Source organism: Capricornis sumatraensis, chromosome 9 (assembly GCF_032405125.1).
Source record: "Capricornis sumatraensis isolate serow.1 chromosome 9, serow.2, whole genome shotgun sequence".
In the NCBI taxonomy this organism is placed as follows: domain Eukaryota; kingdom Metazoa; phylum Chordata; class Mammalia; order Artiodactyla; family Bovidae; genus Capricornis; species Capricornis sumatraensis.
The window spans coordinates 93,520,079-93,546,982 of NC_091077.1; the positions used below are offsets into that span (position 1 = coordinate 93,520,079).

The 26,904-nt window shown below is 38.9% G+C and overlaps 1 protein-coding gene across 4 annotated transcripts in view; it reads right to left on the reverse strand.

Moving 5' to 3' along the window:
- Positions 1-26,904, reverse strand: part of MCTP1 (multiple C2 and transmembrane domain containing 1) — a 559,548-nt gene that overhangs the window by 174,675 nt on the left and 357,969 nt on the right. For all 4 annotated transcript variants that reach the window (XM_068979294.1, XM_068979293.1, XM_068979292.1 and 1 more), the window contains 2 exons: positions 17,611-17,797; positions 12,424-12,517 (listed from right to left, as the gene is read on the reverse strand). In XM_068979294.1, the coding sequence (XP_068835395.1) occupies positions 12,424-12,517; positions 17,611-17,797 (281 nt within the window). The remainder of the gene's footprint in view (positions 1-12,423; positions 12,518-17,610; positions 17,798-26,904) is intronic.

Sequence of the window (26,904 nt, forward strand, 5' to 3'; positions counted from 1 at the left end):
CCAAGACATTCTTGGGAAAGAACAGCCCTGAAAGGAGTCATGCTCCCTGACTGCAGACTATATTACAAAGCCACAGTAATCAAAACAGTATGGCAGTGGCACGGAAGCAGATAGCAGATGAATGGGACAGAATACGGAGCCCAGGAATAAACTCAGTTACTTATGGTCACTTAATCTATGACAAAGCAGGCAAAAATATACAATGGAGAAAAGACAGTCTTGAAGAGTGCTGGGAAAACTGGACAGCTACGTGTACAATGAGATTAGAACATTTCCTCACACCATATGCAAAAATAAATGCAAAATGGATTACAGACCTAAATGTAAGGCTGAAAACTCCTAGAGTAAAACATAGGCAGAACAGTGTTTGACATAAATCACAGCAATATTGTTTTTTGGATCTGTCTTCTAAAGCCAGGAAGTAAAAGAAAAAATAAACAAATTGGACCTAATTAAACTTCATTTCTTTGGCACTGCAAAGGAAACCATTAACTAAAAGTCAACCTGCTGAATGGAAGAAAATATTTGCAAATTATATGACTATTAAGAAGTTAATATCTAAGATATATTATCATCTCATACAACTTAATATAAAAAAAACCTGATTAAAAAATGAGCAGAATACCTGAATAGACATTTTTCCAAAGAGGAAAGGCAGATGGCCAATAGGCACCTGAAAAGATGGCCAACCCTGCCAATCATCAGGGAAATACAAATCAAAACCATAATTACATACTACTTCACACAGGTCATCATTTCTGTAATCAGATGTAGAGAAACGTAATCAGGATGTGGAGGAAAAAGAATTCTCATATACTGTTGTTTGGAATTTAAACTGGTACAGTCAGGACTCTACCGGTGGCCCAGTGGCTAAATTTCTCTAAATCTCAATACAGGAGACCTGGGTTCAGTCCCTAGTCAGGGAGCTAGATCCAGCTTGCCACAACTCAGACCTGGTGCAGCAAAATAAACAAGCAAACTGGCATAGCCATTCTGGAAAATGATATGGAGGTTTCTCAAAAAAACTGAAAAAAACCTTTTCCCTATGACCCAGCTATTCTACTGCAGGTAATATATCTGAAAAAAATCAAACCTCAAATTTGAAAAGATACATGTATCTCCGTGTTCATGGTAGCATTATTGAAAATTGCCAAGATAGAGAAGCAAACTAAGTGTCCATCAACAGATGAATGGATAAAGGAGATGTGTTACACAATGGAATGTGGTATACTATTTGGCCACAAAAAGGGGGAAATTTTGCTATTTGCAGCAATATGAATAAACTTGGAACATATTATGCTAAGGGAAATAAGTCAGAGAAAAAAAATACTGTATGATACCACACATGAAATATAAAAAATATAGCAAATTAGTGACTATAACAAAAAAGAAACAGATTCACGGATACAAAGAATAGATTAGTGTTTAGCAGCAATGAGAGGGAAGGGGGCAGGGGCAATGTAGAGATAGAGATATAAGGTATTATGTATAAAATAAGCTACAATGATGTATAACACAGGGGATACAGCCAATATTTTAGAATAATTATAAATGGAGCATAACCTTTAAAAATTGTGAATCACTATATTGTACACCCATGGACTGCAAGGAGATCCAACCAGTCAATCTTAAGGGAGATCAGTCCTGAATATTCATTGGAAGGACTGATGCTGAAACAGAAACTCCAATACTTTGGCTACCTGATGTGAAGAGCTGACTCAGTGGAAAAGACCCTGATGCTGGGAAAGATTGAAGGCAGGAGGAGAAGGGGACAACAGAGGATGAGAGGATGAGATGGTTGGATGGCATCACCAACTCAATGGACATGAATTTGAGTAAACTCTGGGAGTTGGTGATGGACAGGGAGGCCTGGCGTGCTGCAGTCCATGGGGTTGCAAAGAGTCGGACATGACTGAGTGACTGAACTGATGTTGTACACCTATAAATTATATAATATTATATTACATCAACTATACTTGAATTAAACAATAAGAGATATTCATTTGGAAATAACAATAATAAATTCATGACATGTTAACATTCAGTTCAGTACAGTTCAGTCACTCAGTCGCATCTGACTCTTTGCGACCCCATCAACTGCAGCACTCCAGGCCTCTCTGTCCATCACCAACTCCCGGAGTCCACCCAACCTCATGTCCATTGAGGTTGGTGATGTCATCCAACCATCTCATCCTCTGTCATCCTCTTCTCCTCCTGCCCTCAATCTTTCCCAGCATCAGGGTCTTGAGTCAGCTCTTTGCATCAGGTGGCCAAAGTATTGGAGTTTCAACTTCAGCATCAGTCTTTCCAATGAACACCCAGGACTGATCTCCTTTAGGATGGACTGGTTGGATCTCCTTGTAGTCCAAGGGACTAATGTTAACATTAGAGTGATCAAATATTATGCAGCCTTTGAAAAACTCTATTGTACACTCACGAGAGAATGACAGTAAAAAAAAAAGCAAACAACATCTCAGTATTAGTTATAAAAGAGTTTTGACTTCATAAATCCCTAAATGGGTCTTGGGAATTCCTAGAGGTTCCTGAGCTATACTTTGAGAACCATGACTAAGAGCAACAGAAATAAAGTTTAATGTATATATGAGTTTATTTCCCTTGGGGTCTAGTGCTGTGCCAAGTCACTTCAGTCATGTCTGATTCTTTTCGACTCCACGGACTGTAGCCCGCCAGGCTCCTCTGCCCATGGGATTCTCCAGGCAAGAGTACTGGAGTGGGTTGCCATTTCCTTCTCCAGGGGTTCTTCCCAATGCAGAGATCAAACCTGAGTCTCCGCATTGCAGGCAGATTCTTTACTATCTGAGCCACCAAGGAAGCTCAAATGAAAGTCGTTCAGCTGTGCCCGACTCTTTGCGACCCCATGGGCTACAGAGTCCATGGAATTCTCCAGGCCAAAATACTAGAGTGGGTAGCTGTTCCCTTCTACAGGGGATCTTCCCAACCCAGGGATCGGACCCAGGTCTCCTGCATTGCAGGCGGATTCTTTACCAGCTGAGCTGCCAGGGAAGCCCAGGGATCTAGAATTAGATGCAAAAGAATATTTATAGCATCCTGTATCACCAGGTGCATTCTTGAGTGCTAGAAGTGAACCGTCCTGGTATATGCTGGGGAACCCAAAATTTATGATAGAAGAATGGGAAACAAGACAGATAGGAAACTGGAAAATAAAGGCAAAGGAGACTCTGGGCTTTATAAAATGAGGAGAGGCAGTAGAGAAGTTATGTCTAAACCTTTAAGAGTTTAAATAAATTATGGCAAAAACATTTATAGACTTTATTTTCAATTAACATTTAACAAGAAACTGCACGTATCTGACTTGCTCTTAGATTAGAAACACAAAAGTTGTTTGGCCTAAAATAAATGTAAAAATATACCATGAACTCCTGTTTTTACAAGTCCTTACAGACACTTTAGGGCCTTCAGTAACTATATATTCAATTAAATTCTGCACAGAAAAGTATGGGGTTTCAGATGATTATCTGAATAATTCACATAAGTGAATTAACCAGCTGGAGAGGTCTTTTGCAATGGAATAAAATTCTTTAGATTTAAAAAATTAAAAATCATATTAGGTGATTAAATCTTTTTATATGTTTTAGGCGATAACACTGAAAATTGCCACCTGTCAGGCCTTTGTCTTTAGAATGATATCTTTCTTTTTATTTCTCATCTGCATAATATCTACTCATTCAAGGGTCTGCTTCTCATCTTGGCACCTTACTGCAGGATCTCAGATTCTGAAGGCCCAGGAGATAAAACTTAGAGTCCAAGTTCAAAAGCTCATCTAGGACTTGAAGCCCCCCCTGCAACCAGGTGGTCATACCGACCTGGCATCAATGGCTCCAGTGACAGGGAATCCCCACTTCCCCAGGAATATTCTGATTCATTTTTTGTCAATTATAAATTAGGGGGGATGCTTCTTTGCATTTTGTCTCTCTGGAGCTTTTGTCTAAATTTAAATGAAATAAGGGGTGAAAAAGAGGGAAGGCATCTGTCACTGAGATGATGTGACTCATGCTTGTCACCTGCCCTCTTGCACTGGAGAGTGTGGATGGCTTGCTGAGCATCTATTCTATTCCTAGTGTGTCTCTTCCCGAAAACAGAGAAGCCACAAAGGCCGAAGTGGCATTTCCGGACTTCTTTGCAAGCTGGGGTTGCAGATGTGATTCGGGCCGCATCGATCAGAGGTATCTGCCTGAGATCTGACACTAGAGCTCAGTTCTCCGAGAGGGTGAACTGCTCACAGAGTGAGCAGGAGAGGCGTACGCTGCCGTCACAGCGCCTTCCCACAGGCTCACGTGGCAGGAGCTGCAACATCTTGGCTCTTTCATGTAGCTCTGGTATTAACTCCTGGAAATCAGACTTAGAACTTGTTTTCTTAGGCCCTTCCTGCCTCCAAAGATTCTGTGATCCACTAAAAACTCTATAATAAATCCCTTTCTGATGAAACGTGCTAGAAGGAAGTTTGCTCTCTGGATTGAACCTTGGTCTTTATTATTCTTACCCTAACAACACCCTCCCCGTGACAGGCTTTTGGATAACTGACCAAAAAATCATTTCAACATCTTCCTTTCTCTAGTACAAGCTGGTGGGTTCAGTGACTAGATCTGGACTGGCATCCTTGCCCTACCATTTATGAGCTGGAGTGTGTATATGTGTGTGTGTGTGTGTGTGTGCGTGCGTGTGCGTGTGTGTTGATCTGGACAAGTTATTTAAACTTCCACACCTCTGTTTTCTATTTTGTAAAGGGAAGATAACAACAATACCTAATTAGGTTGTTGTGAGATTAATTGCGATAATCCTTATATCAGGCTTAGGGTAGTGTCTGACACTTGATAAGGGCTCAATAAACGTTAGTTGCTACGATTACTGTCATTATCATTTTCATTGAGCTAGCTTCAATGGCCTTGATTTTAAAACACCAGATACCGAGGATGTATTCTGGTTAGCTTGTCAATGTCCTTCTTTAAAGAGTAGCTTCCAAAACTGAATTCCCACCCCAGGATGTCTGATGAACCCAGAAGGGAGTATCATTTCAATATTCTCCTCTGATTGAATGTAACAAAACTCATGTATGTATAATTCACTCTCATGGAGATTAAGCTTGATTCAAACTCAAAGACTTTATTTTCTACTGTTAAATCAAGAAATCACTGCTTTTCACACAGGCAAGCCTTTTGATTTATAATTTTTAATGTTCATTTTGCAGAACTAAGTCTATTATTTAAGTTTGCTGATTATATATATATGTATAAATTGTACATTATATATAGTATATATGTATACAAATAGCATACATATTGGTCTGATATATAATGAGTTAATTATGCTTCTAGCAAGTTTGATAAAGAAGCAGTCAATTATCTCCTCAAAGTCAATAGTCACTATGTCGCACAGGTTAGACAAGGGACAGAGTGCTGCATTCCTCTGCGTGGCATTTCCCACTGCCATCAATCCTTTAATATAATCACCCTTTGGGGTGGATCATTTAGTCATTTCTGAGTCTAACCACACTATCATGTCATCCAAATATCCCCGCAGTAAGATTTTATTTCAAAAGCCTAGTTAAATCCAGATCCTCTCTGCAGTTTTTCCCTAATTCACTGTTCTAGAAAATTCATTTCTTATTTACACACCTATATCATAATGCAACAAAATAGATAGAATAGTTTAATTTTAAACAATGATTAAATGATGTTTGTTAAAATTTAAACAATTTTAAACGATGATTCTAACATCGAAAGCATTTCTTCAAGCACTGGGTAAAACCCTGGAGCTGGCCTTCCAAATCAAATCAGCAATTCTCTATTTCTTTACTCAAAGGATCATTTTGTAATCTTACTTCCACAGAACTCAATTAATTATTTTATAGTATTTCTCTTCCCCTCATTTCCCACTGCTAGTGGGACCACCACTTTTTCAGCCCATAGTCCTTCACCTCTAGAGCATATCAAACCCAATGATTAATCTCTTTTGTCATCCCACCTATTCTTCCAGAGCAGTATCTTCTAGCCATGTGACCAGCATATGAATCACACATGATTTCTGCAAATTCCTGTAAAACACTAGTTCAGACTCAGGTCTCACCTGCCCTTATGCTAAATTATCATTTTAATTACTCTCCTTACAAATATTATCAACTGTTTGTTTTTAGAAGAACACTTTCGCATTTCTATAATTAGAATATGATTTAGCTTTTTAAAAAATAAAATTACCAAAGGATGCAACATTTATTTCTATGTGCAATATGGTGTCAGAAAGTATACTATCTGCTTAAAAGTCTTCTACAATCTTCTTTATTTAAAGCCAAATAGAAACATTAAGTTAGAAAAGAAATAGAGCATTCTTGGAAACTTTATGATACATTTTGTGTAAAATTTTGATTTTATGCTTCAAGAAATATAGTTTTAAGATTTTAAGATAGTGAGAGTTTAAAAATTAAGAATGATATTCACAAATAACTCCCACCCCACCCCCCCATGGGTAAATTATTTTACCCTTGATAATTCACAAATATAAAGGAATTCTGTTGCATTTTGTATATAATACTTTCAATGGAACTATGTTGAGTTTAAAGGACATCTATTTTCTCTTCTTCAGTGATAGGTTTTAAATAGTGATCATAAATTCTAAGGCTGCATTTATCAGATATCATCAATGTTATTAAATGCGATGATGTCTATGAAAGGCCTATACTATTAAAAATTCAAACTGCTACAATCCTATAAAAGAAACAGCAGAGCTACTCCTATTCTAGTAGAGCTACCATATTTGGAGGGCCACTCAAGCAACAATGGCTTCCATCTTATGCAATTTGCTTGAGTAACCCACAAAAGTTAATTTTTTAAAAGGATAATATCTTGGATGCATATGTGCTTGGCATTTAGTATATCAATCTTTCAAAGACCAGACTTGCCTTTTTCTGTACAGCTAGCTTTTCATTTTCTTTCTCTGAATAGACCCATAATGTTCAGGGAAAATACCAAGAATAATAAATCCAAATCTCTGTATAAAATATACCTTCATGACACACGCAAGCTGGAAATCACAGGAACCAATAAAAATGCAGGCAGCCTACTGATAATGAGGTCAGAAATACAAATAAATTTACTTTTAATGAAGACTGGAGGCACAGTAATCAAAGTGTTAAAATTCATTTCATGCATATCTCATTTGCTTCTTAGCTGATATTTACCACGCAATCTGTGAGAAAGTAGAGGCCTAAGAAGCTCCAGATAAATGGCTCAATTAATTGTACAGAGGTAGACTTCTTTGAGCTGAGCTGGAGCTGTGAGCTCTTTATTAAAAGCACTATTCTGTAGCCCATAACCTTGTTCCTTGACTCCTCTCTGGTTTCCAATTTAAACAAGTCCCCATGCGGCCTGCTCTAAAGGGCTTTGTCTCCCTGTCATTGTTAAGAGAGCTGAGGCATCCTGGAAGTGTGAAATCAGACCTCATGAGTTGAACGGTTCCCCAGGGAACGCCGGACTGCGCAGAAGGTCAAAGTCATGGGCCGGACCATCTAAAAGTGTCTGATCACCGGTCTGTGACACAGCAAGTTGGGGGTGGTGGTGAGGAGGTGGGGGGGTGGGTAGGGCTAGACTGAAGAGGACTGAAATTGAACACATCTTAATTAAAGCCCACAGACAGCAAAACAAAATGTTTTCTAGGCAGCCTGTCAAACGGGGCTTAAATTTAGCTCTGCTAATGAATCTGAGCTGCTAACTGTTATTTCTTAAGATAATAAGACTCTCACGGAAGCTGATAAAAAAACTGTAGCATGTCTTTTTCTGCTGTTTTGTTACTTAAATATTTTCCAACAATGAAGACAGTTTTCCTAAAGAAAAACATGGGAAAAGTCTATGCAAATAAAGGGGTAGTAAACATCTCTCTTAATAACTAGTAGGTTTCCAGACTCCGGGGGCTGGTGAGTCGCAAGTCTTGATGTGCAGCCTTGTTCCGGAAAAAGATATGCTCATTTAGTGGGACTGTTTCAATGACAGCTCTGTTAATTGTAAAATTCTCTCCCTCTCTTCCTTTTTTTTCTTGCTTTCCCTCTATTGTTTCCTGAAAGAGATGTGCATTAATTTGAGAGATCAGTTCACCTGGAGTGAAGAAGTTTTATATGAGTGTACCTTTTAATACAGTGAAAAGGCAGAGCATCTTTTGAAAGGGTTTCACAGTTCTCCCATATCAATGTTTCTGAAACTGAGTGCCTGGTATCCCTGGGGAGGCTGTGACCTCTTCCTCAGGAGCTCAAAAAAACAACCCAAGGGAAAATGAAGAGGAGGGGCTGAGGAGAAGAACCCTTTTCTTTTTCTTCTTTAAGAACTTGAAAGAACCAAGAGGCCAGGTCTAAATACTCTGCAAAGAAAGCCTCACTCAATACAGAAGACTTTAAATGTTCAGCTGAAAGCAAAAATTAGGCCCCATCTAAAGAAGAATAATGAGAAGCTAGGAAAGACAAATTCCAACATACAGTGAACTGTTTCTCACCACCAAAAAAAAAAAAAAAAAAAAATTTCCCCCCTCATTGGTCTTTCTCTCCACACAATCTGTCCAGCTTCAACGAACACTTGATTTAGCAGTAGAATCTCCCCCAGTGAACACAGGGCCAGATAGTCGGAAGATTTTGCTCTGCTGGTCCAGAGAGACATTAACCTTTTCACTGGTTCCTTGAAAGGTAAGTAAGTTGTACCACGCAGTATTTTTCAGTGAATTGAACTTTCTCCCTCCTGAGGAATTTCACTGACCAACTTTGAAAACCAGAGTGCCACTTTCTCAGGCTGTGAAAGGCTGCCCACAATTTGACTGAAATTTCAATCCACTCCTGTGCCTCGTTCAATGCATGTGTATGTGTGGGAGTTGTAAATGGGGGCCTTAACCACCAGAGTTAATCTCTTTTTTAAATCTGTATTAACCTTAATGATTTGAAGTGCACTGTCCAACACTGGGCCATTGAGACCGAAGGAAAAACGACCCTCAACTATCAACAGTTTATTAGGGGCTTAACTGAAGTGACCTACTGTAGTAGCCTTCAGCTGAACAAGGCTATAGGCTTTTTGTGGAAAGGAGAAGAATTGAGGGTTTCATTAAAAAGTAATTTGTGCTTTATACTCACGCATTCAAAGAGAGTCTCAATTGCTCTTTATTCACACAGAGTTAATACAGTATCACAATGTTTCTCAATGAATGTGTTGTAACAAAAGAAAAATTTTACATTTTGAAAGGAAAAAACTCTTTGTAACTGCAGTAAGATTGATGGCTACTTAAAAGATTATAGAATCTCTTTTCTAGTGCTCAGGCTAAATGATGAAATATTGAAATTAAAATTTTTTTGCTTAAACTGTGGACGCTTCACTTGATATTCTGGTCATTAAACATATTTTAAGAATTGAGTGAAGTTGGTCAAATATAAGTTTGTGTTGTTGGACTTGTCTGGAAAAGTGTTTGGAAACCAACCAAGTATCTTATGGCAACAGCGCCGTTTATATCAGCTCAAAAGTATTTTTTGCTTCACACAGAGAGCTATCAGTGATTTAAAATCTCCCCTCTCCATCCACAACAGTCCTAAACGGATGCTAACTTGAGCGTTTGTAGACAGCACCACTGATTCTCTTCCCTTTCCTCAAACTGTTGCTAAGTATCTTGTAGAGCCTATGATTATCCACCGAGATGCACAACATATTTTTAAAGTTCTACTTTGAAAAAGCAGGAGATAAAGTATACAAAGAGCTTATTTGTGCCCCAAATTTCATGCTAAAGACCAAGAAGGATCAGTATATATTTATATGTATGTATTTATAGGTAAGTATGCATTTATCCTTTGCAGAAGTAAAGACTTTTTAAAAAAAAAAATTGGCAGAATATTCAGACATCTGACTTGAATATATGGTCCTCGGTTTTGGCCACCATCACAAATGTCACAAAGACCACAAAAGGCCCAAGAGTGAGCGAGGTCAAAGACTGAATTATCCTCTTGCCCCTGAATAGTTCAACATCTCTCTTGTTCAATTCAGAGCACATTAGATTATAAGGTCAGTGTGGAATGAGGAATCATTAGATTTATATCCCTAAAACTGGAAGGAAAAAATGGAGAATCTGTTATTTAGTATTCTCCAAATTAAAGTCCATTTTATCAGAACAAAATTATGTCTCACTGAATCCCTAGGGAAAAGGCAATTGCTATTCACACTAATTTACATAGAACCATTATGAAAGAAATATACCTATTTTCTCCAGCTTCAAGAGAATATGTACTTTAACTTGCATAGTGGCATATAGGCCATCTGGGTTAAAGTAATTGGCATATTCATGAAGTTTCAAAAGCAATGACAGCTTCTCTCCAAGAGACACAAACAGATAATTACATTTAACTTGTGTAATGGGCAGGTATCTAAACTTCTGAAGTAAATGGGATTTGAATTTTTGTATAAGAAATTATTGTACCCACTATAAATATCCAGGGATAGTTCTTAATATGTTGATGCTAGTGGTTAGGAGCCTGCCTGCCAGTGCAGGAGACATAAACAGACGTGAGTTTGATCCCTGGTTCAGGAAGATCCCCTGGAGAAGGAAATGGCAACCCGCTCCAATAGTCTTGCCTGGAGAATCCCATGGACAGAGGAGCCTGGTGAGCTACAGTCCATGGGGCCGCAAAGAGTCGGACACGACTGAAGCGACTGGCATGCACGCACAAACACATGATACCCTCTGACATACTTTTAATTTTAGTCTTTATCTTCAGATGCTTTTAGCCCAACAGTGGGTGCTCCCCTTCACTGCAGAAAATACTCAAGAAAAGTGAAGATGCCTCCTGTGATGGTAAGTGTCATTGCCATGAATTTCTGAATCTATCTGCTGCTGGGAATCAAAGGCTGGCCAGAGCCTCTGTAGTGTAAAAGCAGCATTGAATTCCTCTTCTGGTCTTTAAGTTCATGTTCAAAGTGAACAAAAAAGAACAGACCAGTTAGTCAACCACTCATGTTGACTGTTGGTTCCAAAAATGAAAGCTCATAATAAATAAAAACATTTTGTCCAGATTGATTTGGTTATAATCACACATGAAATAAAATAGAACGTGAATAAACTTGACATTCACTAATTGTTTAGTACAAGAAGCCAAGTCAGTATAGGTGCAAAAAAATTACAGTCTTCTCTCCCACTATTTTCAGGTATGCCTATCTGGAGACAATATCTGACAGTTGCTATTGTCTGCTTGGTTAAAAATGAGTTGATAATATCTTCCAAAAAGAAACTGTAAAGTCCTAGCATTTTTACTTTTATCAAACAATAAACAGTCACTCAATACTATGCAAATATTAAAAAATTTAAAATATTGTCATTTTGGAATAGACATCTGCTATTTTAGTTTTAAGACGTGATCTTTTAATTAGATTTTGATTCTGTTCCATTAATTAAGGGCAGCAGTGACCAAATAATGAGCTTGCAAGCCCTCATTTGGTAGGAAAAGTATATTTCTCCATTTCAAATAACTTAGCTACCCTTTGAGGGTCAACTTGCTGGCCATTCACAGTGGTAAGCATATCTCTACAAATTATACGTGGATACTTTCAGGAACAGGGAAGTTTGCACAAAAATTGGTCAAGTCAACCCTATTTATTGTCCATCGTGAGATGGACAATTTAAGGAATCGTATAAATACCTCCCAAATCCTATGAAATTATACAGTAAGTAAATGCTCACATAGCTGTAAATTCAAAATAATAATTCTGGAAAGTAATGAAATAATTAACATGTTATAGAAACAGCAGTATCCAAATCAGGAAACTTTAAGATATCATATTGATTTTGGCATTTTTACAGGCCTGTTTCTTGAAAAAAAGAGTTTAGAACAATGTAGATGTTTAGTTTAGATCCAGAATTATCTCTGAGATGTACTAGGGAATTTGAACAGCTAAAGAATTGGATCGGCCACACAGATACCAAAAGTTCATTCCAAGTAATTGAGTGTTATGTATCTAAATTTTTCAGCAAACTATGTAAGAGATTTCATGCATGTTTGAATTATCAGTGTTGATGCTACAATATCACCTGAGGGAAGCTGATACTGTTTTAAGAAAAGAAGATACATCACTACTACCCAGAGACACCAAAATGACAAAACCTGAAAGAAATATAACCACTATATTGACTAATCCTTGGAGAAGGCAACAATTCAAAAGCTGTTTTCCTTTTTACTGTTCATTTTTTATTATGTTACCTTTCTTTTAAACAGTGGAGACAGTATAAAAATCAGGTGGAGAGCAAATCTTTGTAAGATCAACACACTTTACAATTTACTTTGATTATTCAGTCAGATGAAATGAAAAGTTCCATCATCAAACTATAGACCTGGCATGCTGCTTGATACACAGGCCAAAGGAAAATGGCATCGTTTCTTACCTGTGACGTCAGCAGCCATTAACCCTTCTGCTCTGATCACTTTCACTTGGAGGAAGCCCACATCTTTCAGGTTGTGAAATATCCGCAATGGGCTCTGAAACACCCCAAAGTCAGTATTAGAAAAGAAAGGTCCTAAAACACCTCTAGGAGTGCTCTGAGAAAATACCAAGTGCTATGGTTGATCTCAGGATGCTGCTGAAATGATCCAAGGGATATTTGTGTTTCTTCAATAAGGATGCCCTTTTCTGCCATCATGAATGTGTACCCATACACACATACATTTGTGTAGATAATTATTGCTATGTAAGTAGATTTTTTTAAGGGTAAAAAAAATACAACAACATTGCTTCTCCATAAGTAATTAGCAGTAGATAGTGAACAATCAATTATAAAATATGACATGCCTGCTTTCTTCCATCCATCTCCTTTACCAAAGCACTCCAAGAAGTCTTTCATCTACAGGTATGATGGTCTGGAGACTCGTGATTCTTAATAGGAATCTTAGATTGTTGGTTAAGTAACAAACACACTTAAGGCTTTGAGAGTAAGAAAGACAACATTAAATTAATTATTTTTCTACTATATTTTCTCCTTGGTGAACTTTGGAAACTGTAGGTGCTAGATGAGGGCTAAAGACTGTTTTCTAATATTTAATTCAAAAGATTTAAATATTAGAAAATACCACACACACTTTTACTTTCAGGTAAAAGACATATATAATCTTTTAAAATAAATCAGGGTGATTACTAAAAATGAATTCAAAAGTGATGGATAATCTTTTCTTAAATTTGTAAATTTATCTGTCATTGTAGTAGGTGTAAAAGTATAGAAATTTTGATAGAAGAATCAGACTCAAATGCTAAAACCAATTTAATTTCATGAATTAATAATGGTAGAGTATGAATAAGTGTAACACCTAAAGGAACTAAAAGGGGGGATACAAAGAAAATAATTCAAAACTCTCATGAATATAAACAGAGAGTAAAATCAACCAATAGTATATGATACACATTTGTTCTGGAGAAGGAAATGGCAACCCGCTTCAGTATTCTTGCCTGGAAAATTCCATGGATAAAGAAACCTGGCGGGCTACAGTTCATAGGGTCGCAAACAGTTGGACATGATTGAATGACAGGACACACACATTTGTTTATTTGCACTTCAATGCAATTTTCTCATGACAAAATCAGTATTTTTATTCAGTAAATCAAAGGCACTGCTTTATTGTAATCTTTAATATGTTTTAAAACTGGAAAGCATAACACAGTTTCACATAATAAAGTTATCTATTAAAATGTTACTAAAGATCATTCCCATCTTTGTGTTGAGAACGTGAGAATACTGAGAAGCACAAGCTTACCACGATATTAACTTTATCAACCCTGTATGACTAGTCATTGTTTAGACCGAAGCTTTGACCTTGGTACACTGAGGGGAGGAAACACAGATAGATGTGTAATCTCATAGCCTAACTTTGTTTAAAAAAAAAAAAAAAAAAACCCCAAAAAACAGAGTGTTTAGCACAAGGATTAACTCCTAATCTTTTATTGTTTTTAAACAGCTGTTTATCACCCAAACTCTGTTTAAGCTACCCAGATGACAGGGTTTGATAAAAATGCACTTCTCTCTCCATTTAAATTCCTGTAAATTGATGGTTTAAGAGTGGAAACGTTAGACCGAATGTTATAATTCAGAGATCTGTAGACTTGTCTTCCTAAGGTGGTAATGGTCAGGTGTGGGAAGCTGCTTCTTATCTCAGAGCTTACTGACTGTTAAGGACCAGGTAAGTCTCCTAATCTAACCATGGAGAGGAGTTTTATCAAAAAGGTTTCTGTCCTTTAATTTTTAGGAAAAATTTAGACCTTTTCATTGTGACTGAAGCGGGTATCTGCAGTCCGAGAATCATTTTTATACTAGTAAACTCACTGCAGAGTCACACTGCTACTGGTGCTTTAGCTCCCAAGTTCTGTTTTCCATGCAGAGGGGTAATTATTTGAAGGTTTCATTTTCTCCTGTCAGCTGACAGTCATTTATGGCAAATTTCAACTGTTTAGGCCAGCAACACATGGATTATAATAAGGACTCCAAGGGGGAGAAAATAAAAAAAAGAAGGAAAACACGTAAATGTATCAGTTAAAAAATATAACTTTAAGGAATACTTCAGCAAGAGGTATTCCGGCCTTGTTATTTACGGTTATTTTAGAGGGCCTCTAAACCAGGATGGATTCTGAAGCCAGAAATTTCCATAGCAGAGGAATCTATGATTTGCTGTGAATCCTTTCAGCCCTCAATAGATGGGAAAAGATTGAAATGCTCTGGAGAGGAGTCCTCTTTATTTTTTTAATGAAAGGCTGTATAATATATTTTCTCTATGGCTGCAGCAGCTGTCAGGAGAGCATCTCAGTTCAGCTCTATTACGGGAGAGGCAACACCCCATCCTGTGGCATCGGGATGCTCTGAGGGGCCAGCACTGATTGACAGCTTGTCACCGTGACGTCTTATTCCATCTCTGTTATGGAGAAAATTAATGTCACACCACCAGCCTTATGACTCGCTGTCATCTTAGAACCGCTCACCTTTTATCAATGCTCTAAATAACATTTCAAGCCCATCGTCTCACGGTGGACAATGCGGTCAAGGGACATTAAATCAGATGACTGTGAAATGTCATAATAAAAATGGAATGCTAACAACTTCTTCTCTAAACTAGCTCCTCTGGTTTTTAAACTGTGACAAGGGGGAGCAAGGGTTCAGCATCCCCGTTCTGAAAAGGTCATACAATCGCTCTTGGTCTACTACCCATTACTATCCGCCCCCTATTGACCTTCCCTGCTTTCCTCCCTCCAAAAAGGAGGGGGAAAAAAATAAAAATGGAATTAGCCATCTTTTTAGAACGTGGTGATCAAATAGTGGCTCACAGTAATGTCTTTAATTTGTGGGGCTTCAATGCTTCACAATGAACCACCGAATGACAGCAAGGGAGAACCTTCTCAGGGCTGTTTCATGCAAGAGTGGGGGCAAACCACTTACTTTCCTCACCACAACCAGTGCCAACTCAAATTCTTAGGTTTAACCTAACCTTAAAAAAATACGCAAAGTTCTCACAGGAAAACTTACGGATAACTCTCCAAATAAACTCTTTCATATGTTTCTCCAAAACAAGTGATATTTCAGACATCATACAGTATTCATTCACTTTATAATCTATCTAATAAAAAAGAAACACTCTGAAACACTAAAATATAGGTGTTTGTCCTTGTATTGCTATGAGCAATCATAATAACATGTGCTGTATTATGTACACGAGCTTCTTAGCAAGCATGATTTTAAAGGGAGATTTAGGCTTATCTTGAAATTCAGGGCTAAAAAGTGTATATTTAAAGTTGGCTCGCTTTTTAGTATGTTGAACATAATATAATTTGAGAATTAGCTGGGGCATCCACATAATATTTTACATTTTATTGACATAATAGCTATTTTATTTGAAAGAAGGTATGGAAACAAATATTCAAATTCTCAGTGGAAATACCCGATTTGAGGAATTTCATGTAGCAAAATAAGGGGAAAAAAATCAATAGTAATTGGATCATTTCTAATTACCAAGCCCATTGTATGATACTAACATATGGGACTGTATCAAATATTAATCTATCAAATACAGTATTATAATATCTAGAATCATTTTTACATTAATATGTGAATTAATTTCTTTACAATTGTTTTAATTCATGAGGCTCACTTTAGGGAAAAGGAGAATATGTCTTGGTGGGTACCAAAATGTGAAATAGTTTTCACAACTGCAATTATATATTCGAAGATGTCATACAATACCTTAGGCTCTTAGGTGTTTTAAAAATATATACTATTTAGCCTTGCTAAGTCACCTCTATGAAGCTGTTTATGATAACACCATTGGTGGGTGAGTTGTACAAGCATTAGCTGACGGCTGATTCGGTGCAGATAGCCAGAATAAATTTGCTGAAGTGCACATCCTGCTAATCTGTTTGAAGAATATTGTAGAGCATTAGTACCAGCACTTCATGTTATCTGCACAGCCTGATAAGGTACATCTTTATTAAATTCAGTTATTGGAAGGATGTCAGTCAGCAAACAGGAATATTTTAAAATCTAAAAAAAAATTAGGCAGTTCTTTGTTAGTCAGAGCTCGGTTTCACGACTGAGAGTCTAGAGGAGCCTCCTAAACACCTGGCAGCATTGTACAATACAAGCTTTGTAATTTTAAGTGGAAAAGCGGTTTTTTTTTTCCTTCCAGCTTCATGGGTACTGAGACATTCACTTCTTCAAAGCGTTGCTGAGAGAACGATGGAGTAAGAGCTCCCCTCTCTGTTGATTCACGAAAACTACAGGGCGGGAAGCGCATGCTGTGAGGAAGCTGGGAAAGAGACTCGGTTGTCCCGCTTGCGCTTGGTAAAATTTGAGAAGGGTACTTGGTGACTCATTCTGCCACCCTGTCACTCTACATCTAATCCAAAGGTAAAGAAGCTTCCTTTTAATTATAGTTCTCTCTCCATAATTTCAAAATTAAAAGGATGAAGTGAGGCTGAAAAGAAAATGATTTCTGTAAATATCCTCTAGTTATCAAAAGTCTGTTAGGTGCTCAGTCATGTCTGATTCTTTGCAACCCCATGGACTGTAACCTGCCAGGCGCTTCTGTTCCTGGGACTCTCCAGGCAAGAGTACTGGAGTGGGTTGCCATTTCCTTCTCTATGGGATCTTCTGGACCCAGGGATCGAACTCGGGTCTCCTGCATTTGAGCCGCCAGGGAAGCCCCTAGTTATCCAGCTACGAGTTAAAAAGTTAAGTGCCATTAACTCCATTTCAAATGTGTAAAGACAACGAGATTCTAATTCCAATGACAAATAATCAGTGAACCCGCTTTACAGCAGTCTTGTGTAAACTTGACTTTCCATCACGGAAGTTTGCCCTGTGTGATAAGAAACTCTAGAACTGGTTCTGGAAGGGACTCGAGAAAACACCAGGGATCTAGATACCCTCGGGTAACCCAAGTGCTTCCGCGAAGATCTGCATGGTATTTGCACCTGCCCTGCCTTCTGCTGATTCGTCTGTCAGACTGCTTCTGCAGATGTATTCCTGCCACTTCACGTAAATTATTTACCACCTCATCTAGTCACCCCTGACCCTGAGGGAGGAGGGTTACATACGTACATATCGCTTCAGTATTTCCTCGCGTTCTTTCTGGTCCTCCAGGGAGTTGACGGAGAGGTCAGAGATGCTGACAGTGGCCGAAGCTGTCAGGGTGACCAGCAATACCAGGTGCCCCTCCCCTTCTTCCAGCTGCAACTCCAGCTTGTGTGTCTGCTCCCTACTGAGAGCCGACAGGTCAATCTGGCACCTAAAAACAAATGTTTTGAATTAGCAAGAGGCTTAAAAAAATTTTTTTTGGCCACATCAAACAGTGGAGGTGCAGGCTGCTCAGAGCTATGTGAAAAATAAATCAATGGAAATACCATTTGAACCACTGGAAGCATATTCCTTTCATGTCAGCTGACTTCACAAAATTCAGACTCTGATTATTTTAGTAACTAATTGCTTATTTCTTGTAAGAGGCAAGAAGTGTGCTTATCTGATTTGATTACTACCCATTGTCACCACATTTATAAATCAGCAAGGGCTTTCAGCCCCAAGATGGTCCAGATGAGTGAGGCCTTGCTTGTAGAAAGACTAACAGGAGCTGTCTAAACTACCAAGAGTCTGAACTTGTGTTACACTCTAAAAAACATAGGTGTTTTGCGGTTGTTCATAAATGCTATTAAGAGTGAATAGATCATCACTATGATGATATCAGACGTTTTACATTTTTAAAACCATGTCAGTTTATTCACAGAACACTACATGAATCTAAATTAACAGATCCTCTGAGGACATTATAGCTCAAGTGTTATAGCTCAAAGTTTCAAGAGAAACTTTGTAATAACGTGGTAGCCCATGCTCAGCATGCCACCCTCTCAGAGTTGAACAAATTCTTTTCATAAAAATGTCAGTTGATTTGGAAGAGAAAGATACTGTGGTGACCACAGGCCAATAAACTGAGACAAAGGGGGCAGACTTGAGTAAAAAAGACATTTAAAACAGGAAATAGCCAATGAAAAGAATAAATACGGGAATGTCATAAACAGAGTGGTCAGCTATCAGCTCAGTCACTCAGTCATGTCTGACTCTTTGCGACCCCATGAATTGCAGCACGCCAGGCCTCCCTGTCCATCACCAACTCCCAGAGTTCACTCAGACTCACGTCCATCGAGTCCGTGATGCCATCCAGACATCTCATCCTCGGTCGTCCCCTTCTCCTGCCCCCAATCCCTCCCAGCATCAGAGTCTTTTCCAATGAGTCAACTCTTCGCATGAGGTGGCCAAAGTAATGGAGTTTCAGCTTTAGCGTCATTCCTTCCAAAGAAATCCCAGGGCTGATCTCCTTGCAGTCCAAGGGACTCTCAAGAATCTTCTCCAACACCACAGTTCAAAAGCATCAATTCTTTGACACTCAGCTTTCTTCACAGTCCAACTCTCACATCCATACACAGCTATCAGGGAAGATTAAATTTTTGCCCCTTCTTATTCTTCACTCTATTTATTGTTTATTATTTTGCTTTTAAGTTAAACTTTTATGAATAGGGCATCAAACCTGATGGTTGAGCTCAAACACCTCTTTAGTGTGAGTGATTTTAGAAACGGAATCAAAGTTTCACATTTACACGTTTTATTTTTGCCTATCAGAAATGACACGAAAGACATCCAGACTAGAAACATTTGGGAAGAAGAGGAATATAGATGCAAGAAATTAAGAAGAAAAGAGACCTCCTGGTCAGTGACAGAGAATCTGTATGCGCTAGATGCTAACTATCAAGAGAGCAGGATATTCGGGTCTGTATCAAGTCTGGAAAAAGGATGTATATCAAGTAACCTCATTGTTTCAGCAAACACAACAACATCCATTTCGAAATACTCCCATGCTGTCTCCTTAAATTCTAAATGACAAAAAACCACATCAAATACCTTATTTAATATTCACATTTTAATTGGAATTAGTTCCTAATAATACTTGGAACAAATTGAGAGTTAAAAATGCAACAGTGAAAGACGGCTAATCAAATGTATTTTCTAATAAAAAGGAAAAACATAAATTTGATTTTCTACAGATCTTTCCAGCATCTGGCACAGTGCCTAACCTACTATTTATTGAATGTGAATGAATCATTGGATAAGATTGAGAGTATGACACTGGAGAATTGAACAGAGATTACAGTTCAGATAGTACTTTCTGTTGGATACAGTTGGGACAAGAAGGGTCTTTCACTCACTTTTATCTACTTCCAGTCCTGATCATGCCCTATTCCTTTGTATAATGCTGCATTTCTCTTAACTTGGAAGCTTTCTGAAGGATTTCCTTCCATGCCTATTACCGTTTTTTGTTATTGTTATTGTTTAGCCACGAACTCATGTCTGACTCTATTGTGACTCCATGGACTGTAGCGAGCCAGGCTCCTCTGTCCTGGGATTTGCCGGGCAAGAATGTTGGATTGGGTTGCCATTTCCTTCTCCAGGGGATCTTCCTGATGCAGGAATTGAAACTGTGTCTCCTGCATTGGCAGGTGGAGTTTTTCTTTTTTAAATCACTGATGCACCTGGGAAGCTGGTCAGTTAGATGTTGTCCTCCTCCTGATTTACATTACAGTCACTGCATTTAATTCTCTAGAGGTAGGGAAGGTGTTCTAAAGATGATCTGGTCTAAGAAATGCAAATTGGCAACTTTCAGATCAAACCAGGTCGATGGATTTGCTGTTTTTATTGTGCTAAAAGAGTTTTGAATTTAAATAAGCTCAAATACAAATGCCCTCTTCATTACAGCTGGACTATTTCACTTAATTCTGTACCTGGTTCCAATTATATCAATACACCATTTATATCAATAGGTATAATGATTTGTGATCCTCAAAGTTGCCTTAATTTACCAGTGAGGAAACCTAGGGCCAGAGAAGCTACCTCAATTAATGGACATGCATAGTTACTAGCAGAGCCAGACCTGAACCTGGGATTCTGGAATCCAAGATCTAGGATTTTTCCTTAACCGATCTGTCATTATTATAATTTTTCATCCTGGAGGAAGTTTGTGCTGTGTGAGGTGGTTCTTAGTGGGTAATATCTGGATTTGTTTCAAAATGGAAAAATTATCTGTTTTCAAGTACAGAAGTATGTTATTTTTATGCTTTAAAAATATGTATGAACAAGGGAAGAAGGCTGCAATTGTTCTTATAAAATAATAAATGAAGAAAAGCTTACAAATTTAATTTTTAAAGTTATGGAACTAATAAAATTTAAATTATCATTATACATTTGTAGGGAGGATTATACCTTTCTGTTGCAACTAGATTTTCAATATTGGGTAGATTCGTATAAATAGTCTAGGCCCTGTCCTATATTTAATGTTTCAGAATTTTGACTTCAATCATTTTAATATAGAAAATAACTATTTATACAACTATTTTGATAAAAGAGTAAGTGAATTCAAGACATATTTTGCTAGTTGAGGTTACTCAGATCTCCTATTCATTTAAAAACTCTGCTCAAGAGCATTCTTCAGATGCCTTTTAAAACAAAATGTCACCAATAACAAAGCAAAATTATCTTGCTAACTTGAGATAATGTCATCATTACAGCATCATTGATATCTGCATTAAATGGGTATCAAATCAAATTATTGCTGGAATGCAGTGGAGAAAAACCTTTTGCTATCACTTTGTAGTTATTGAAAACATGTGTACAAAGGTGGAAATTTTGCAACATAATATATTATAAAGTGAATTCAGTACTAATTAACATTTATGGGCCAGTACTGTACAAAAAAGATCTTCACGACCCGGATAATCACAATGGTGTGATCACTCATCTAGAGCCAGACATCCTGGAATGTGAAGTCAAGTGGGCCTTAGAAAGAATCACTACAAACAAAGCTAGTGGAGGTGATGGAATTCCAGTTGAGCTATTTCAAATCCTGAAAGATGATGCTGTGAAAGTGCTGCACTCAATATGCCAGCAAATTTGGAAAACTCAGCAGTGGCCATAGGACTGGAAAAGGTCAGTTTTCATTCCAATCCCAAAGAAAGGCAATGCCAAAGAATGCTCAAACTACCACACAATCGCACTCATCTCACATGCTAGTAAAGTAATGCTCAAAATTCTCCAAGCCAGGCTTCAGCAATACGTGAACCGTGAACTTCCAGATGTTCAAGCTGGTTTTGGAAAAAGCAGAGGAACCAGAGATCAAATTGCCAACTTCCGCTGGATCATGGAAAAAGCAAGAGAGTTCCAGAAAAACATCTATTTCTGCTTTATTGACTATGCCAAAGCCTTTGACTGTGTGGATCACAATCAACTGTGGAAAATTCTGAAAGAGATGGGAATACCAGACCACCTGACCTGCATATAGATTTCTCAAGAAATCTATGGCAGGTCAGGAAGCAACAGTTAGAACTGGACATGGAACAACAGACTGGTTCCAAATAGGAAAAGGAGTACGTCAAGACTGTATATCGTCATCCTGCTTTTTTAACTTACATGCAGAGTACATCATGAGAAACGCTGGGCTGGCAGAAGCACAAGCTGGAGTCAAGATTGCTGGGAGAGATATCAATAACCTCAGATATGCAGATGACACCACCCTTATGGCAGAAAGTGAAGAGGAACTAAAAAGCCTCTTGATGAAAGTGAAAGGGGAGAGTGAAAAAGTTGGCTTAAAGCTCCACATTCAGAAAACGAAGATCATGGCATCTGGTCCCATCACTTCATGGGAAATAGATGGGGAAACAGTGGAAACAGTGTCAGACTTTATTTTTGGGGGCTCCAAAATCACTGCAGATGGTGATTGCAGCCATGAAATAAAAAGATGCTTACTCCTTGGAAGAAAAGTTATGACCAACCTAGACAGTATATTCAAAAGCAGAGACATTACTTTGCCAACTAAGGTCCATCTAGTCAAGGCTATGGTTTTCCCTGTGGTCATGTATGGATGTGAGAGTTGGACTGTGAGAGAGTTGGACACCGAAGAATTGATGCTTTTGAACTCTGGTATTGGAGAAGACTCTTGAGGGTCCCTTTGACTGCAAGGAGATCCAACCAGTCCATTCTGAGGGAGATCAGCCTGGGATTTCTTTGGAAGGAATGATGCTAAAGCTGAAACTCCAGTACTTTGGCCACCTCATGCAAAAAGTTGACTCACTGGAAAAGACTTTGATGCTGGGAGGGATTGGGGGCAGGAGGAGAAGGGGACGACAGAGGATGAGATGGCTGGATGGCATCACAGACTCGATGGACGTGAGTCTGAGTGAACTCCGGGAGTTGGTGATGGACAGGGAGGCTTGGCGTGCTGCGATTCATGGGGTCGCAAAGAGTCGGACACAACTGAGCTACTAAACTATGACTTAAATGTTTGTGTGGTGTCCAAAATTCATATGTTGAACGCTAGTGCCCAGTGTGATCATATTAAGAGGTGAGGAGCTTGGGAAGTGATTAGCTCATGAGGGTGGAGCCCTCATGAATGGGATTAGTGCCCTTATAAAAGAGGTACCAGAGAGATCTCTCATCCTTCATCATGTGAGGACACAGAGGAAAACAGCAGGTTATAAACCAGGAAACCAGATGGAAAATTTGATGCTGTCTTGATCTTGAATGTAGATCAACCCCTAGAACTGTGAGAAATAAACTTCCATTGAATATAAGATATCCAGTCTATGGCATTTCCTTCAGTTCTGTTCAGTTCAGTCACTCAGTCGTGTCTGACTCTGCCCAAAAGACAGATTCACCTGTGTTTGGCTTGCCTGTACTATTATGTCCTCAACAAAGGAAGGATTTGCTGTAGTTTGGTTACAGAAATACTCAGTGGTCATACAGATGGCTCAGAATAAGCAAGAGTTGTTGGTTTTATATTGTTAGGAACGTGAAAATGCAAAATTTTAAAGTACTGAAGCAAATTCATGAAATCCCCAAATACATACACTGGGAAAAGAGCCCAAGATTGGGTATCAGATTCCTTTTGTTCTAGCCCTCCATCTATTGCTAATTAGTTGTATGACCTTTCCTTAGAGAACTTATCCTCTTGAATTCTAGTTTTCTTATCTGTGCTACGAGGTAATTGAACTAGATGTACTTCAAGTTCTCAAAACCCTCAGATTCCACAATTTGTTACAACTCTATCCATATTTACAGTTGTTTACATCTTCCTTTGGGCTGGATGATTCATAAGCTGGAATCAAGACTGCTGGGAGAAATATTAACAACCTCAGATATGCAGATGATACCACTCTAATTGCAGAAAAGTGAAGAGAAACTAAAAAACCTCTTGATATGGGTAAAAGAGGAGAGTGAAAAAACTGGCTTAAAACTCAACATTCAAAAAACTAAGATCATGGCATCCAGTTCCATCACTTCATGGCAAATAGAAGGGGAAAAAGTGGAAGCAGTGACACATTTTATTTTCTTGGGTTCCAGAATCACGGTAAATGGTGACTGCAGCCAAGAAATTAAAAGACACTTGCTCCTTGGAAGGAAAGCTATGACAAACTTAGCTATTAAAAAGCAGAGACATCGCTTTGCTGACAAAGGTAGGTATAGTCAAAGCTGTTTTTTCTAGTAGTCCTGTATGCATGTGAGAGTTGGACCATAAAGAAGGCTGAGCAGTGAAGAATTGATGCTTTTGAATTGTGGTGCTAGAGAAGACTCTGGAGAGTCCCTTGGACTGCAAGGAGATCAAACCAGTCAATCTTAAAGGAAATCAACCCTGATTTCCATTCCTTGGAAGGACTGATGCTGAAGCTGAAACTCTAATACTTTGGCCACCTGATACAGAGAGCCAACACATTGGAAAAGGCCCTGATACTGGGAAAGACTGAAGGCAGGAGAAGAAGGAGGTGACAGAGCATGAGACTGTTGGATAACATCACTGACTCAATGGACATGTGTTTGAGCAAACTCTGGGGATACAGTGAAGGACAAGGTCATGCTAGGACTGCAGCCTACCATGCTGCAGTTTATGGGGTCACAAAGAGTTGGACCTGACTTAGCAACTAAACAGCAACAACAACAGCAACAACAACATATCTTTCTTTTTTGTAATTCCACACATCAAAAAACATACGAGAACAAATTCATCTTCCAGGTAATGAAATTTTATTCCTCAGATGTATTATGCCTCCACCCCACCAAAGAAAAAAGTCTGAATGGTGATGTAAGAATTTAATCTCACTTCAAATTGGCTTCTAAGGAGCATGGGTTGGGGGTTACATCCTAGTCACCATAGATGGAGGAAGGGTGAAAAATGGGGTGTGGATTCTCCCCTTTGGTTCAAGGAACAGTTCCTCTCACATCTTGTTTTATATCTGGGTTCTACATGGGACTCCTGGATGGGTCCTCACTGCCGGCTTTGTCTTAGCTTTGATTTTGACTGAGTCTTTTCAAGGGGCTGTTCCTCATCCTCTGACTATGACCAGTCAATTGGGTGTGAGGTCTTTCACCTAGGACTGGCCTCGGATGGTCAAAACTCTCACTTGCCCAAATGGGGTGAGTGCTCCCCTTGGCTGCCACTGTGCACCTTGCCCAAATGCCACATGCCCCAAATTTCTGGCTTCTAAGGCCACTTCTGACCTTGGATGAAAAGCTGCACTAAGAAGTATGTATGGGATCTGGCTTGCTGGTCAACCGCTAAAGAAACCAGATGAAACCACGTAGACGTTTTCTCCTGATGGGGTGAACTTAGATCAGTGGCATAGGAGATGGGAAGGTAACTCCCCACAACTTTCCCTCTCTCACAAACCATTCCAAAAGGAGGATTCTCCATCTTGCCTGCCTGTGCACACGTGGTCAAGGGCACACAGCTGCTGAGTAACCATGGGGTCTCTGAAACTCTGGGAACATGGCCAGCCCAGTAACACATCACTGTGCGTGACTCTCTAATCTTCTCTGCATCATGTTCTCTCTCTCTCTCTCACCCTCAGTGCCTGGGATTGTACCTCCCATTTAAGCACCAACACCTCATCACTGCTTCAAGCTCTGTGTCCTAGGGAACCTGTGAGTGAAGTCGCTCAGTCATGTCCAGCTCTTTGCAACCCCATGGACTGTTGCCTACCAGGCTCCGCCGTCCATGGAATTTTCCAGGCAAGAGTATTGGACTGAGTTGCCATTTCCTTCTCCAGGGGATCTTCCCGACCCAGGAATCAAACTTGGGTCTCCTGTATTGCAGGCAGATGCTTTACCATCTGAGCCACCAGGGAAGCAGTAGGGAACCGGCCTAATGCAAACACCATTAACACGATTCAATCCTGACAGTTACAGATATCTAAGAAGCAAATCTGGCCATGTCCCACTCCTGGCCTCTCACCATCTATGAAAGTTCTTTAGTAAGGCAATGGGATCCTCCACAACCTACCGTCAGCTGGGGTGTTTACTTGTTGATTTACACTTGCTATTTCAGTAATCCCTGATGGTCTGTAAGTCTCCCACCATCCATGCTAAGGCTCACCTGCTTCCTTGTGTTCTGTCGTGAAGGAAGCAACCCCATCTACCTGAGATGATGTATCTACCTATCTTTGCTTGGCTAATTTTTAACTAATTCTCACGGCAATAACCAGCAGTTGTCTTTTTCTGTCCATCTCTTGGTACACCTCAAGGGCAGGCACCTAGTACAACACCTGGAATACAGTCGGTGCTCTGTAAGAGGAGGAGATGGAGTTTCAGAGAGGCCAAAATTCTACCCATTTTGATAGTGGCAGAGTCAGAATCAGCATGCAGTCTTGCTCATGCTACCGTTTCTATATTGTCTGCCTAGAAAGTGGATTGATTTCCTTCCAGCACCCATTTATTAACTACTTATTTATATTAACTGCATTATGCATCAGGCTTCTGTTAAATTTGAGGGATTCAACCCTTTGTAAGCCTTGTGATTTCTCACATCCTTACTGGCAGAACTACCACAGACCCAGTGTGTTGTTGAGTGAAGTTATTTGGCTTCAGAGTTTATGTCAGGGATTCAGAACATTAGAGTTTTAATAAAGCTGAATTATTCATTAGCATTGTGATATTAAGCAAGTCACTTAAACTTTTTATGCATCAGCTTTCCTCATTTATGCCTTCTCTTTGCATACAGAAACAATAGATGAAAAACTACTGTGAAAAGATGAAAATGCTATGTAAACACTTATAGTTTTATTATCTCATATGCCTTAGTTTGATATTGAACAATTTTAGAATTTACTGTCAGAACTCATCAATCAATTAATTATCAATAGAAGAATCGAAAGAGACTCAAACTGAAAGAGATTTGAGTGCTACTTTCTTCATTCCACAAATGGGAAATTGAGGCTCAGAAAAATTAAGTAATGGTGTTTAAAGACCTCAAAATGGGAAATTGAGGCTCAGGGAAATTAAGTGATGGTTTTAAGACCTCAAACCCCA